This window comes from Phocoena phocoena, chromosome 1, assembly GCF_963924675.1.
Source record: "Phocoena phocoena chromosome 1, mPhoPho1.1, whole genome shotgun sequence".
In the NCBI taxonomy this organism is placed as follows: Eukaryota; Metazoa; Chordata; class Mammalia; order Artiodactyla; family Phocoenidae; genus Phocoena; species Phocoena phocoena.
The window spans coordinates 117,050,624-117,066,345 of NC_089219.1; the positions used below are offsets into that span (position 1 = coordinate 117,050,624).

Consider the following 15,722-nt stretch of genomic DNA (forward strand, 5'->3'; position numbering starts at 1 on the left):
AGTCAATCTGGCAGCTGACCCTATATGCAAAAATGGTGCAAGCTGAAATGAAAATAATGACCCAGCTAAGCCCCGCCCGAATTGCCAACTAGCAGAATCATTGACTAAATAAGTGGTTGTTGTTTTAAACTACTAAGTTTGGAGGTGCTTCATTATGCAGCAATAGTTACCTGAAAAAATGAATTTTTTGGGAACCAAATGAAAATTGTAGGAATAAAATATAAAATAACTGAAAAATAAACTCAACTGAGACCTTTTCTGACCACAACAATATGAAACTAGAAATCAACCACAGAAAGAAAAACGGGAAAAGAACAAACATATGAAGACTAAACAACATGCTCTTAAAAAAACCACTGGATCGGGCTTCCCTGGTGGCGCAGTGGTTGAGAGTCTGCCTGCCGATGCAGGGAACATGGGTTCGTGCCCCGGTCCGGGAAGATCCCACATGCCACAGAGCGGCTAGGCCCGTGAGCCATGGCCGCTGAGCCTGCGCGTCCGGAGCCTATGCTCCGCAACGGGAGAGGCCACAACAGTGAGAGGCCCGCGTATCGGAAAAAAAAAAAAAAAAAAAACCACCGGATCAAAAGCGAAATCAAAGAAGAAATCAGAAAATACCTGTAGACAAACAAAAATGAAAGCACAACCTTACAAAATCTATGAGATGCAACAGAAGCAGTTCTAAGAGAGAAGTTCATAGCAATACAGGCCTGCATCAAAAAACAAGAAAAATCTTAAACAAACAACCTAAACTACCACCTAAAAGAATTATAGAAGAACAAACAAAACCCAAAGTCAATATAAGGAAGAAAATAATGAAAATCAGAGAGGAAATAAATAAAATAGAGATCAAAAAAAAACAATAGAAAAGATCAATAAGTCCAAGAGCTAATTTTTTGGAAAGGTAAACAAAATCAACAAACCTCTAGCCAAGGTCACCAAGAAGAAAAGAGAGAGGACCCAAATAAACAAAATAAGAAAAGAAAGAGGGAAATTTTAACCACAGATACCACAAAAATACAAAAAGATTATGAGAATACTAATAGTTATATGCAAACAAACTGGACAACCTGGAAGAAATGAACAAGTTTGTAGAAACATACAGCCTGCCAAAACTGAGTCAAGAAGAAACAGATCATTTAAATAGACTGATCACTAGAAGTGAAATAGAATCTGTAATTTAAAAATGAAACAAAACAAAACTCTCTGCAAACAAAAATCCAGTACTGAACAGCTTCACTGAGGAATTCTACCAAATATACCAAGAAGAACTTATACCTATCCTTCTCAAACTATTCAAAAAAAATTTAAAAGGAGGGAATACTCCCAAATTCATGGCTTCTATGAAGCCATCATCATCCTGACACTGAAATCAGACAAAGACACCACAAAAAAAGAAAATTACAGGCGAATATCTTTAATGAACATAGATGCAAAAATCCTTAACAAAATATTGACAAACTGAGTCCAACATTACATAAAAGGGATCATACCCCATGGTCAAGCTGATTTCATTCCAGGGTCACAAGGATGGTTCAACATACATAAATCAATCAATGTGATACACCACATTCATAAAAGAAAGACAAACCACATGATTATCTCAACAGACACAGGAAAAGCATTTGACAAAATTCAGCATCCATTCATGATTTTTAAAAAAGCTCTTACGAAAGTGGGTATAGAGGGAACATATCTCAACATAATTAAAGCCATTTATGACAAACCCACAACCAATATAATACTCAATGGTGGAAAGCTAAAATCCTTCCTGTTAAAATCTGGAACAGGGCAAGGATGCCCACTCTCACCACTTCTATTCAACATAGCATTGGAAATCCTAGACACAGCAATCAGGCAAGAAAAAGAAATAAAAGTTATCCAAATTGGAAGGGACAAGGTAAAATTGTCATTATATGCAGATGACATAATACTATATAGAGAAAGCCCTAAAGACTCCATACAAAAACAACTAGAACTGATAGATGAATTCAGCAAGGTAGCAGGATACAGGATTAATATACAGAAATCAGTTACATTTCTTTACATTAATAATGAAATATCAAAAAAGGAATGTAACAAAACCATACCTTTTAAAATCACACCAAAAGAAAAATAAAATACTTAGGATTAAACCTGACCAAGGAGGTGAAAGACTTATATGCTGAGAACTATAATACATTAATAAAGGAAATTAAAGATGATTCAAAGAAATGGAAAGATACCCCATACTCTTGGATTGGAGGAATTAATATTGTTAAAATGGCAATACTACTCAAAACAACCTACAGATTTAATGCAATCTGTATCAAAATACCTATGATATTTTTCACAGGACTAGAACAAATAATCCTAAATTTTGTATGGAATCATAAAAGACCCAGAATTGCCAAAGCAATACAAAGGAAAAAAAACAAAGCAGGAAGCATAACCCTCCCACACTTCAGATAATACTACAAAGCTACAATAGTCAAAATAGTGTGATATTGGCACAAAAACAGACATACGGATCAATTGAACAGAATAGAGAGCCGAGAAATAAACCCACACACCTACAGTCAATCATCAACAAAGGAAGCAAGAATATAAAATGGGAAAAAGACAGTCTCTTCAGCAAGTGGTGCTGGGAAAGTTGGACAACTACATGTAAATCAATGAAGTTAGAGCACACCCTCACACCATGCACATTGAAGTAGTCTCTGCCCAGATGGTGAGTAGTGGGTTGGAGAAGGAAAGTCAGGCTCCGCCCTTTACTTGAGCCTCCTCTGCCACATGGATTGACTCTTCCTTTAACAAATGATTTCTCTGTAACAGGCAATGATGTTTGACAGCATTTTGACCACAGTAGAACTTCTTTCAAAATTGGAGTCAATCCTTTCAAGCCCTGCTGCTGCTTCATCAACTAAGTTTATGTAATATTCTGAATCCTTTGTTGTCATCTTAACAATTGATTAAATTCACCATCTTATATGAGTGCAGTTTGTGGCACCCCAAAACAATTGCAATAGTGACATCAAAGATCACTGATCACAGATCATCATAACAAATATAATAATAATGAAAAAGTTTGAAATATTGAGAGAATTACCAAAATGTGACAAAGAGACACAAAGTGAGCAAATGCTGTTGGAAAAGTGGAGCTAATAGACTTGTGTGACACAGGGTTGCCACAAACCTTCAATTTGTAAAAAACTCAGTATCTGCAAAGTGCAATAAAGTGAGGCTCAATAAAATGAGGTATACCTGTCTATAAAGAATTCCTAAAAATCAGTAAGAAATAAACTGACAACCCCAAAAAAAAAAAAAAAAAAAGGCAGAAGACTAGGACAGGCACTTGGCAAATAAATGATACCCAGTTAACCAACAAGCAGCAAAAAGGTTCCCAACATTGTTGGATATCAGAAAACAATGAGACCCTACTATATCCCCACCAAAATGGCTAACATTTAAAAGACTGAAAATTCCAAGTGTTGACAGGGATGAGGCACAACTGAGACTCTGATTCATTGCTAATGGGAGTGTAAATTGGTACAGCCACTTTGGAAAACTGACAATATCTTTTAAAACTAAAGTTACATATGCCCTATAACCCAGGAGAATTTGTACATACTCAAGAAAGTTACATATGACCTATAACCCAGGAGAATTTGTACATACTCAAGAAAATATATACAAGAACGTTCATATTGGCTTTATTCATAATAATTCAAAATGGGAAACAACCCAAATATCAGTCATCATTAGATGAATAAATAAATCATGTTAGATTCATATAATGGACTGTTACATAGCAATGAAAAAGAATAAACTGGGACTTCCCTGATGGCGCAGTGGTTAAGAATCCGCCTGCCAATGCAGGGGACATGGGTTTGATCCGTGGTCTGGGAAGATCCCACATGCCGCAGAGTAACTAAGCCCCTGTGCCACAACTATGGAGTCTGCGCTCTAGAGCCCACATGCCACAACTACTGAAGCCCGCGCTCCTAGAGTCGGTGCTCCGCAACAAGAGAAGCCACCACAATGAGAAGCCCATGCACCGCAATGAAGAGCAGCCCCCGCTCACCCAACTAGAGAAAGCCTGCACGCAACAATGAAGATCCAATGCAGCCAAAAATAAATTAATTAATTTTTTTAAAAAAAAGAATAGACTACTTCTACAAGCAAAAATGTGGATGGATCTTTTTGACTTGGTTATTAATAAAGGAGCCAGACACCAAAAAGTATATAGTGAATGATTCTACTTATACGAAATTCAAAATTTAAAAAAAACAAATCCATGGTAAGAGGTTAGAATATTGGTTGACTCTGAAGAGATTATCAAGTAGGAGGGGACACAAAGAAGACTATTGGAGTGCTAGAAATGTTTTACATCTTGAGATGGGTGGTGGTTACATGTACATACATATGTAAAAGTTCATCAAGCTATTCACTTAAACTTTTTGTACATTACTGTAAGTTATATCTTGATAAAAATACAAAATGTAAAAAAGGAGTAATTACTACCTCTCAGAGAGCTGTTCTGATCATTAAACTTAGTAAAATGTACTTTGATAAGAGCAAAGTAAGATGTTGCCACTGTGGAAACATTACCACAGCAAGAGTGGAAAAACAGGAGATTTCTGCACTACCTTTTGGTGAAATATTAGAAAATTCTTCCTGTTACTTACTCAAATGACAACCAGAAATCAGTGTATCAGAAATTCTCACAGGTAAAATAGACTAGAGAATAGGTTGGGCAAATTTACAGATTAACAAAGATGTTCTAAACCTAGGTTCCAGGTACATCTATAAGAATCAGTGAGCCCCTTTGAGGCAATGAGAAGACTATTCACTCCTATATTCAACAATTATTTATTGAATACTCTCTGTGTGTCAGGTATTGCTCTAGGGAGGATATCTTAAACTCAACACTTGACATTTGGAGCCTGTTAATTCCCTGTTGCAGAGGAAGCGGGAGCTGTCCTGTGCATTGTAAAGATGTGTAACATCATCCCTGGTCTCTACCCGCTAGATGCCAGCACCCCTGCCCCATTCATGACAAACAAAAAAGTTTTTAGACATTTCCAAATGTCCCCTGGGGGGCAAAATTGTCCCCAAATGAGAACCACTGCTCAAGGGCATTGGACTAGAGGGGTGAGCAAGAGATACAAGGTCCCTGCTCCCATGAAGCTTACACTCCAGTTGGGGTACGCACCATAAATAAGTGAAAAATGAGACAAGATCCTTTCAGAGAAGCATAAGTGCCATGAAGGTAGTTTTAAAAGGTGATATAACAGAGTGACTGGTAGATTCATGGCCAGAGAAGACCTCTCTGAGGAGGTGACATCTGAGCTAAGAAATGGTAGAAATGAAGGATCCAGCCAAGCGAAGAGCTACAGAAAAAAACATTCTGTGTAGGGGGAACTGCAACTTCACAGCTCCTCTGGGGACAGGGAATCAAGCAGAAGGTGCAGCCCTTAGGCAGAATATTAGAGATAGAAGAACTAAGCAAGATGGTCTTAGTGGTTGGCAGCATTTGCAAAGAAATACATACATATGATAAGTCTTAATTTCCTAGAAACAGGACATCACCTTCACAGACTATAGAAATGGGAGATGATAAAACAACCAAATTACATTCAAGAGATTAACCTAGGCAAGTAGAGTTGGGGACAGTTGCAAATAGAATGGTACACAGAAATATAGAAATGCCCCCCATACATAACAAGCAAGTGCTAAAGGAAGATATGGAACTCCCAAGACTGGTTAACTGGCAATAGCAGTGTCAGTCATATGAAGGGTCAAGGGTAAGGCTCAGTAGAGAGGGAGCCACACCAATGGATACATATTTCATTGGCCAGGCACTGGGCTAAGTAATGGGTATCTAAAACTCCACCCCATCTAAGGCAGAAAAAGGGCCGAGACTACAGATGGATCTTGAGTATCCCAGAGGAGCCAACTCCAAGACCAACATGAAATGCCAAGTTTAAGGGCTCCAGGTTGGGTGCCAGAAATGCTTGCCACAAAACCAAAATCTATAGTGCTGGGCAGGATTTTAAATAAGAAATGAAAGCCAAATCATAAGAAGAGAACAGGACCAAAACAGAAGCATATAAGTGTAATATGGGAGCAGTGAACAGCGAAGGTTACTGGTGCATGAACGAGTGCATCTTGCCCAAAGGCAGGGAAGAAGTTCAGCCAATACACCAAATAAAGCTTTCCAGGTTGCTCAGAGTTGGCATCTCTTATGATTGCTGTTGCCCATATCATATCTGTAAGTAGATATTTGTAATATCACTCCTATTTTGGAGAAGGGGACAATTAAGGGCACTGGGCAAAGACGTAAAGGAAAAGTTACAATCTCTGTTTTACTGTACTTACAGTCTAGAGGAAGATAAACCTAAAACAGCCAACTAAGACTTGATGTGAAATGTGCTATGGGGGTATGCCCAAGGTGTGACACAAGCATAAGGAAAGCATGCTCTACTCTTCCCTGGGGCATTAGGAGTGACTTCCCAGAGGAGGTGAGCTAGGCGCTGCCTGAGGCACCCAGGCCTACCAGGCGGACTGAGAAAGGAGTATGGAAGAGGGCATCACAGACAGAACAGCAGCATTGTTACAGACACCCATACTTCTGGCTTATGGGTCTGCTAAGGATGGTAATAAAGCTCTCTCCAGCAGGTCTGGAGAGTGGGGTGATAGAACATGAGTTTAGTTTTTAGGGGCTTGTGATGGTTTTATTTTATTTTTACCTTTTGTAAAATTGAGAGGTAGCACAAATATTAAAGGGTGCCTAAAATATAAATGCATAGTATAATGAATAATTATAAAGTAAACTCCTGAATAACCACTATCAGATCAAAACATAGAGCCTTCATTCTGGTTCTCCTTCATTGTGACAAAACTGAATATAGGACTTCCCTGGTGGCACAGTGGTTAAGAATCCGCCTGCCAATGCAGGGGACACGGATTCGAGCCCTGGCCCGGAAGATCCCACATGCCGTGGAGCAACTAAGTCCGTGCGCCACAACTACTGAGCCTGCGCTCTAGAGCCTGCGCACCACAACTACTGAGCCTGCGTGCCACAACTACTGAAGCCCACGCACCTAGAGCCCATGCTCCGCAACAAGAGAAGCCACTGCAATGAGAAGCCCACGCACCGCAATGAAGAGTAGCCACCACTCACCGCAACTAGAGAAAGCCCGCGAGCAGCAATGAAGACCCAACACAGCCATTAATTAATTAATTAATTAATTAATTAATTTTTTTAAAACTGAATATAGAGTGTACAGGGAATGATTAAGTTATGAACTAAACTATTAAATTATTAAGGAATCAAATATGTGATCTACACTCCTGATGCTATACTGCCATTGTCGTCATTTTTTAATGATACTATTCTATTATATTTTCACATAAATTGTATTAGTTTATACGCTTAAGAAGGGTTTGTCTCCAACTAAAAAGGATCTAGGAAAGAAGCTACCGCAGGAAGAACACCAGCTGTTATTTTGGTTTGCTGGTTTGGTTTTTGTGAGATAATGGAAATATATACGTTATTCTCTCCCCCCAGTTCCTGGCACAGAGTTCCTGAAATCCTTATAATTTCTCAGTGATAAAAGCATCTCTTGCTTTAGCATTTAGTCTTTGACCCCATCCCTGACATGGGGCTCCTAAAACCTTTGTAAATTCCTAAGTAATGAGAGCACCAGGAGCATCTTTTATTCTATTAAGATGACTCTGGATGAACTCCTGGGTGGGAGGGGCTGATCACAAAAAAGGCCAAGCCATGATTAAAAGCTTGGAATTTTCAACCCCATTCCCCACCCTTCGGAGGAGGGATAGAGGCTGGAAATGGAGTTAATAGTTAATAACTGATCACCTCTACATGAGGAAGCCCCTATAAAATCCCAATAGCACGAGTTTAGGGAAGCTACCAGTTTGATGAACCCCAACTCCAAGGGAACAGAAGCTCTCTTTCAGACCTTGCCCTATTTATCTCTTCATCTGGCTGTTCATCTGTATCCCTTATCATATCCTTTAATAAACTGGTAAATGTAAGTAAGTGTTTCCCACTGTTCTGTGAGCCACTCCAACAAATTAATTGTATCAGAAGAGGGGATCACTGGAACCTCTGATCTACAACCTGGGCTTGAGACTGGTGTCTGAAATGGCAGAGGGAGGTAATCTTGTGGGAACGAGCCCTTAACCTGTGAAATCTAACAGTCTCCGGGCAGATGGTGTCAGAATTGAGTCAAATTGTAAGACACCCAGGTGGGGCCACAGAGAGTTGCTTGGTGTGGGGAAAGAACCACACACACATTTGGAGACCAGAGGTATCAGAAGCGAAGTGTTCTGTATGAGTAGTAAAAGAGACACATGGGAAAGAAAGACACAGTAGGGAAAAACTGGATGGTATTCCAACATAGATTTTTAAATGGGAGGATAATGAACTAAGAGTGGAAAGCCAACAGAAAAGGAGCAGTTGAAGAAAGAACAGAGATATCGTGAACTGGGCAGGTCCTGGATGACCTACCAGATGAAGCCGTGATGTCCAGAGCACACGGGGAAGGACAGACCAAGGAAAGGAGGAGAGCTCCCTAACACAGAGCAGAGGTGAATGTGGTCATTTATGGGCACAGATGAGGTCAGTTGATGTTGAGGGATTGTTGGTGAGGTTGGCAGAATCCCTAACTGGGGCCTCCATTTACTTGGAGAAGGAGAGTGTAGGCTGATAAAAGCTATGATGATGGAACAGGATCCTGAAGATATGATGAAGGTTTGGAATCACCCCTTTGGAGAAAGGGGAAAGCTGTGGATCAGAAACAAGGATTCCCAGGACAGTGAAGGTTGGAGTGGGAGGATACAGCAGAAAGATGAGTGGGCAAGGTACTGTGTACTGGGTATTGTGACTGAGGCAGAAAGACCTCTGTCCCTGTCCCAGAGGGGCACATATGCCAAATGGAGAGACAAGAAATGGCAGTATGAAAAGATAACTTCGGGCTTCCCTGGTGGCACAGTGGTTGAGAGTCCGCCTGCTGATGCAGGGGACACGGGTTCATGCCCCAGTCCGGGAAGATCCCACATGCCGCAGAGTGGCTGGACCCGTGAGCCATGGCCGCTGAGCCTGCACGTCCGGCGCCTGTGCTCCGCAACGGGAGAGGCCACAACAGTGAGAGGCCCGCGTACCACAAAAAAAAAAAAAAAAAAAAAAAAGATAACTTCAACACAAATTCTCACATGCTTAGTGAGAGGTGGAGGAGGCCCCAACAAGTGGTGGATTGTTCAGAGCAGAGAGGCCACAGCAGATTCCGGTGGTCAGAGCAGGCCCCAGGGCTGCTGCTACCTCTGTTGTTACCACTCAGCAGCTTTGGGGCCTCTCTTCCGGTGGTTAGGAAAGAATGGGGTGAAACAACTCTGCAGAGGGAGGGCAGAGGTCAAGTGATTAACTCCACCACCTCCTCAGGAAGAAGAGGGAAGCCAGCACAGAGGACGGTCAAGCAGACGATCTGACCCAGCAGTGAGTCCCGCTCAGCCCCAGAGCTGGGTGCAGGAGCTGCAGCCTCCAAAGTCTCACGGTGTCCACCGTCAGCTCGGCTTCCTCTGACCTTGACCTGCTGGTCGGAGGAAGGGTGAGATGGGAAGAAGGTTGAGGCCTGAGAGCCTGGGAGAGGGGACAGGGGAGAGAAAAGAAAACTTTCAGAAAAGTATAACTTCCCCCAGCCAACAAAGGATGTTGAGGTTTTCTCAGCTCAGGGTTATGTCACCAGGCTTGGAGTGAAGGCAACAGAAGGGGTTCCTGATGGGGTCTGGGTGGATAAAGCTCAGTGAGATCCCAGAAGTGCTGGGGCAGGGCCGGCCCTAGTCAAGGCAAAATTATAAAGTAGATAAAATCCCCTCCAGGTCCACAACCCAATTCATCACCTCTCTTCTTCTTCACCTAGCCCCACCCTGGGGGGCTTCTTCCTGACTATACTGACTCCATCTCTCAGACGATGCAACCCCTTACCTCTGTCAACTTACCTAGGCTATGTCCGACTCTTTGTATCAGTTAACTGAATCATCCCATTTGTAATACTGTCTTTCTCCAAGATGACAAGACCATCTGCTTCTCACGTCTCCTCGTTCAAACCTGTTTTCCCTACTTCTGTTTAGGCTGTTCCCTCTGCTTAGCTTGTCCTTCTACCTTACCCCTATCTCCTGAACTCTTATTTATCCTTCAAGGCCACTTCCCCAGTGTCCCTACCTAGAAGGACTCTCCATCTTCTTTGCACCCTTTGTGCTCTAAATGTATCTTGCCTGTCGGAGACACTTAGCTTTAGCATTTGCTGTCTTCCCTTAGAGTGGATATTGTAACAGGTCTGTTTTCCTCTAACTATCTGAAAGATTCTTAAGGATGGAACCAATGTGTGTTTCATCTTTGTTTCCTCCACAAAATCTTGCATGGTTCTTGGAACATAGTAAGGGTTTAATGAAGTGTTCAGTTGATTAATTAATTAAATTCAGCTCCCAGAAATGACTCTCATGTAGGAATTTCGTGCAGTATACCAGGGAAGCCAGAACAGACATGGTTCTCTTGGCTTTGACTTTCACCATTCAGGCTCTACACCCCTGCACTTTCATTTCCCATTTGCACGTCCTCAGAACACAAAGCTGATGGCCCTGAAACTTGGAACTCTCACGCACTGCTTGCTTCAACCACTTTGGAAAACAGTTTGGCAGCAACGACTAGAGGTATATCTACATACCCAGTGATTCTACCCCCAGAGATACACCCAACAGACATGCATGCACTAAAAGGCTCAGAGAGGACTCCCCTGGTGGTCCAGTGGTTTAAATTCTGAGCTTCCACTGCAGGGGGCGCGAGCTCCATCCCTGGTCAGGGAACCAAGATCCCGCATGCTGAGCAGCTCGGCCTAAAGGCTCTTAGCAGCGTGATTATAATAGGGAAAAAAACCTTGAAACAACCCAAAGGTTCATCAATGGTAGAATAGATTAATAAACCATTATATAATCATACAATGAAATACAGCCATGAAAACGACCAGCTGCAAGTGATAGCAGAGATAAATCTCATCAGATGTTGAGCAAAAGAAGCCAAATACAAGAGTATATACTTTATGATTCCATTTATATACAGGCAAAACTAACCAATGATGTTAGAAGTCAGAAGAGTGGTTGTATTTGTGGAAGAGGGTGGAGGTAAGGAAAGGAGGGAACATGTGGTAAACACACAGGTGTTTTCACTTAACAACTCATTGAGATGTACGTTTATAATTTTGCACGCTTTTCTGCATACATATCATGAAGACAATGGCCCAGCTATCTCTGGAGGGATTTCTATAGAACTGGTTCCCTCCAGTGGTGCTGCAGCCCTGAGTTCTCTGAGTCCTGATCTCTCTCCTGGGGACAGATACTTCACTATTCACACTTTGTCTGAGGGGGAGTACAATAAGGAAAAGATGGACAAAAATAAATCCAGCCTTTTTAGAACGTGTCTGGATCCCAGCCAGAGCAGTTGCGATCAGTGACTCCTTCCTGAGAAGTCAAAGTTTCAACACAACCTATGGGAACAGCCTGCAGCCTTCAGAGCTAATCTGTGAGATGCTGCCCCTGCCCCTTTTTTTTTTGTCCAGCACATCTCACCCCAGACCTTGTGGTCCCTGGGCATTTATAGCCTCTGGTGTGTCCTTTGTAGTTTCTTCAGAATGCATAGCCAAAATCTGAATTTAGTGTCCAAAATGAACTTTAGGACCCAAGTCCACTCTTATGGGCAGTGATTTGAAGGTCCCCGGTCCCCAAACCATCTGACCCCAAAATTATCCCAATCTTCCTCTAAGATGCCTGAAAACAATTCATTTATTCACTCATCTAACATGTTTTGAGCACTTACTGTGTTGGGCACTTCGTTGGGCACTAATCACAGCTGTAATTATGTACTGAAGGATAAAAATGGTGTAGGCTCCATAAACAAAGGGGCCGTGTACTTAATCACTACTGAATCCTGCATATCTTGTCCAGCACCTGGTGCAGAGCTACTCAAAACATATCCAGGGAAGGAATGGGAATAGAGAGGGAGATGCTATTGTGAAAACAGACTACTTTACATTACGATGTAATCATGTGATTCACTGCCTTGAATACATGTTTCTTTAAGTTAAAAATGTTGAAGTCTCCCTAAGATCCTGGTTATGATAATGAGAAACCCTCAGAAAAGGGTCACACATTAAAACTTTATCATCTTATCTGAAGATTCTCTAACTCACTTTCTATTCAATTAATTAAAGTCAACACAAGATTACTGAATAGTCTCTCCTCTTTACTCTAACTACAAAACTAAGTGAAATATATACCCTGCCTCCAAAGAGTTGACTAACATGAGCATTCATTTGGGAGGACTTGTTATAACTCAGCATTTCTCTAAACACTTTATATACTATATCTCACCTAGTCCTCACACATCCCCCAGGAAGCAGGCACCGCTGTTAACTTCATATTATGAATGAAAAATTGAGAAACAAGAAGTTAGTTAACTTCCTCAAGGCCACAGAGGTAGTTAGTATTTACATGCTTTAAAATCTAAAACAGTTTTCCCAACGAAACTTTCTGGTAGGCAGATAAACTCACTTTATTCCATGGATTATTTAAAGTACTCATTTATTCAATAAATACATAGTGAGGGTCTACTTGTGCCAGATACTGTTCTAGATGCCGAAGATACAGCAGTGAACAAAACAAACAAAAGCCCTGGCCTCAAGGATCTTACATTCTAATGAGGTAAAGAAGAGCCTAGGAGATAGAAAATAAGACAAATAAGTAAACATATAGTATGTAAAATGGAGACGAGCATTACAGAGAAAAATAAACGAAGAGGGAGATAAGAAGTTACAGGATGAAGGGGTTGACATTTTTAGTGGGAAAGATATCACTGCAGAAGTGGTATTTGAGCAGAATGGGGAAGCAAGCCTCATGGCAAATGAGGGGAACGCAGCATTCTAAGTGGAGGAAACAGTGCAGAGCCCCCAAGTGGAACGTGCGTGAGGACCAGCAGGCCAGCGTGGCTGAAATGCAGTGAGAAGACCAGAGAGGAAGGGGCAGTGGTCAGGGAGGCCAGATCACGTGGGCCATTGTAAAATGTATGGCTTTTACTCTACGTGAAGTGAGAAGCCTTTGGAAGACTTTTGCAATGCTCAAGAGTGCTATGAGCCTCTTACACATATGTGATGCATATTACATTCTTCAGTAAACCAAGTCTTAGAAAAAATGTTCCACTGTCATTATACCACCTGATGGGATGCACTGAAAAAGACATGCCATCACTTTCGTGGTATTCCTGCCAAAAGTGCGTGACCTAAGTCTTATGACAAAACATTAGACAAACTCAGATTGTGGAACCCTCTAGAAAACAGCTGACTTGTATTCCACAAATGTCAAATTCATAAAAGACAAAGAAAGGAATAATTGTAGATTGAAGATGACGAAAAAGATATAACAACTGAATGCAATACATGATCCTGATTGGATTCTGGTTGGGGAAAAAAGATGTCGTATAGCACATTTGGGGGACAGTTGGTAATATTTAAATATGGACTGTATGTTTGATTGTATCTATGTCAAATTTACTAAATTTGATCACTGTGCTGATATATGATATGATATGGGAACATCCTTGTCCTTAGAAGATGTGTGCTAAAATAGTTAAGAGTAAAGGGGCATGATGTCTGCAACTTACTCTTAAATATTCCACAAAAGTAATTATTATTATACAGCTATACACACATACCTATATTTGGAGAGAAAGAGAAATAAGGCAAATGTGATAAAATGTTGACAACTGGTGAATCTAGGTGAAGGAAATACAAAAATTCTTTGGGCTATTCTTGCAAATTCCCTGAAACTTAAAAATCATTTTCAATTAAGAAGTTTACAAATTGAACTAAATAAACAGAGCAGTTTCAGGCCGGACCCACAGACACAGGGCATAGAAAGAAGAGAGAGAAGTTCCCTAAGACCAAAGTCCATCCCTCCCTGTGCTCAAAGAATCACTCGCCAGGTTCCCCCATACCTCCCACCAATGGGTCTTGTCATAGCCAAACCCAAAGAGAGCACCACAGCCCTGGGAATGGGGATGGAGGGAGCATCGTCCTCCTGCCACTTGGGCTCAGGATCTGAGTCAGCCTCAACCTTCTGTCCCTCCCACCCCCAAAGCCAGGCATCAAAGCATGGGGGTCCTACCTCAGCTTTCAAGGCTACTTAGCCCAGGTTCCAACCTAGCTCTCTTACCTAGGATCCTGTGTCTTTGGGTCCCCCCAGCCCACACGCATGGGCCCCAGTCTCCAGACTTCTCTCTCTGCTCCCTGTTCCTTATTACACCCTGCCCTACTCCGCCTGTACTCGTTACAAAAGCCGGAGCCTGGAATGTGTCTTCTTGAAGGATACCAGAGTGCTCAGGGGCTCCGTGATTGAACTGAGTACCCAGGGATGGCTTCTAACAGGCCCTGCACAAATATTTCCTTGTGCCTCTGTTTCTTCCCTTTGCACAAAAGTGTGCCCTCCTCTCACTGCACCCCCCGCTCGTGATGTCCCTCAAAGAGTCACTGATCTAAAATGCAGGCTCCAAGTCTCAGAGCATCCTAGACTTAGGGTTGGAAAAAGAGGGGGAGCCTGCTTCCCGCACACACAAACATTAGTTGGCTCAGGGCCCAGCTGACAGTTATCAGTTTGCTATGGAGCTTCCTTATACTGTCTCCTTCTCTTCCCTTCCCCTCACCCTGCCCCCAGACAACATTTTCCCTAATAATCCTCAGGCTCCCATGGCTTCTGGGCTGCTGGGAGAGCTGAGGGATGAGGGACCAGGCCATGCTAGTAAAGCCTCTGTTCTGGCCTTGGCCTCACCCTTCCCCTCTCCCCTCTCCCTTGCCAGGGCTCAGCTCTCCTGCCTCAGAGAATAATCTGTCAGTCTCTGAGCTCCAGTACCCCTACTTGCTTGGAGAAACCCAAGCTCATGGCCACTTCTCCTCTCTGCTGGTAATCGCACCAAATTAGAGGATATTTCCTTTGTCCTTCTTACAGCCAGCAGGGAGGATACTTTCTCCCCATTAGACAGAAAGGAAAACTGAAGCCAGTGGAAAAGACTTACCTTGCCTGAGTTGGCCTGGATTGCTTGGCCAGAGGCGCTTCTCAAGGACCTCCCAACCCACTGCCAGCCTTTGCTCTCTGACCCAGCCTGTCCAGAGCTGTGCGGAACTGTTCAGAGTCACAGTTCCAGGTCACCAATGTAAGCAGCACAACCCAGAGGCTCTAGATGCTGATCTCCCTGAAGGCCACGGCCCCTAGTCCATGCCGGCCCCACCCCTGCCAGGCTGAGCCTCCTTACCTTGGCCCTGATGTCCCTTGATGAGCAGAAAGAGTGTGAGGGTAAGCACTTGCCCCAACATCCCCACAAGACAGAGGGGTCAGGCCGGGCCCTCTCCCACCAGATGCTCTGCCCTGCACAGGCTCAGCAGCCACCCATCAGCAGGAGGCTGACGGAGAGCAGAACGGCCTCGCTCCAGCCACAGTTTCCTCAACTTGAGGCTGTTCTCATTAGCTGAACACTAACAAGGCCGTTGAGGAAGCCCCAGTCCCTGGACCTGGTCTGATAGTTCCCGCAAGCTAAACTTGCAAAGTCTGCCTCAAGTGGGCGGGTGTTCAGAGTTCACAGTGACTCACAAAACCAGCTTCAATATCTTGTCCCAAGCTCT

At 42.7% G+C, this 15,722-nt stretch overlaps 1 protein-coding gene across 1 annotated transcript in view; it reads right to left on the reverse strand.

Moving 5' to 3' along the window:
* The window catches only part of CD244 (CD244 molecule), a 35,852-nt gene extending 20,436 nt beyond the window's left edge, over positions 1-15,416 (reverse strand). The window contains exon 1 of the mRNA XM_065899152.1: positions 15,356-15,416. Coding sequence (XP_065755224.1) covers positions 15,356-15,416 — 61 coding nt within the window. The remainder of the gene's footprint in view (positions 1-15,355) is intronic.
* Positions 15,417-15,722: the final 306 nt, after the last annotated feature.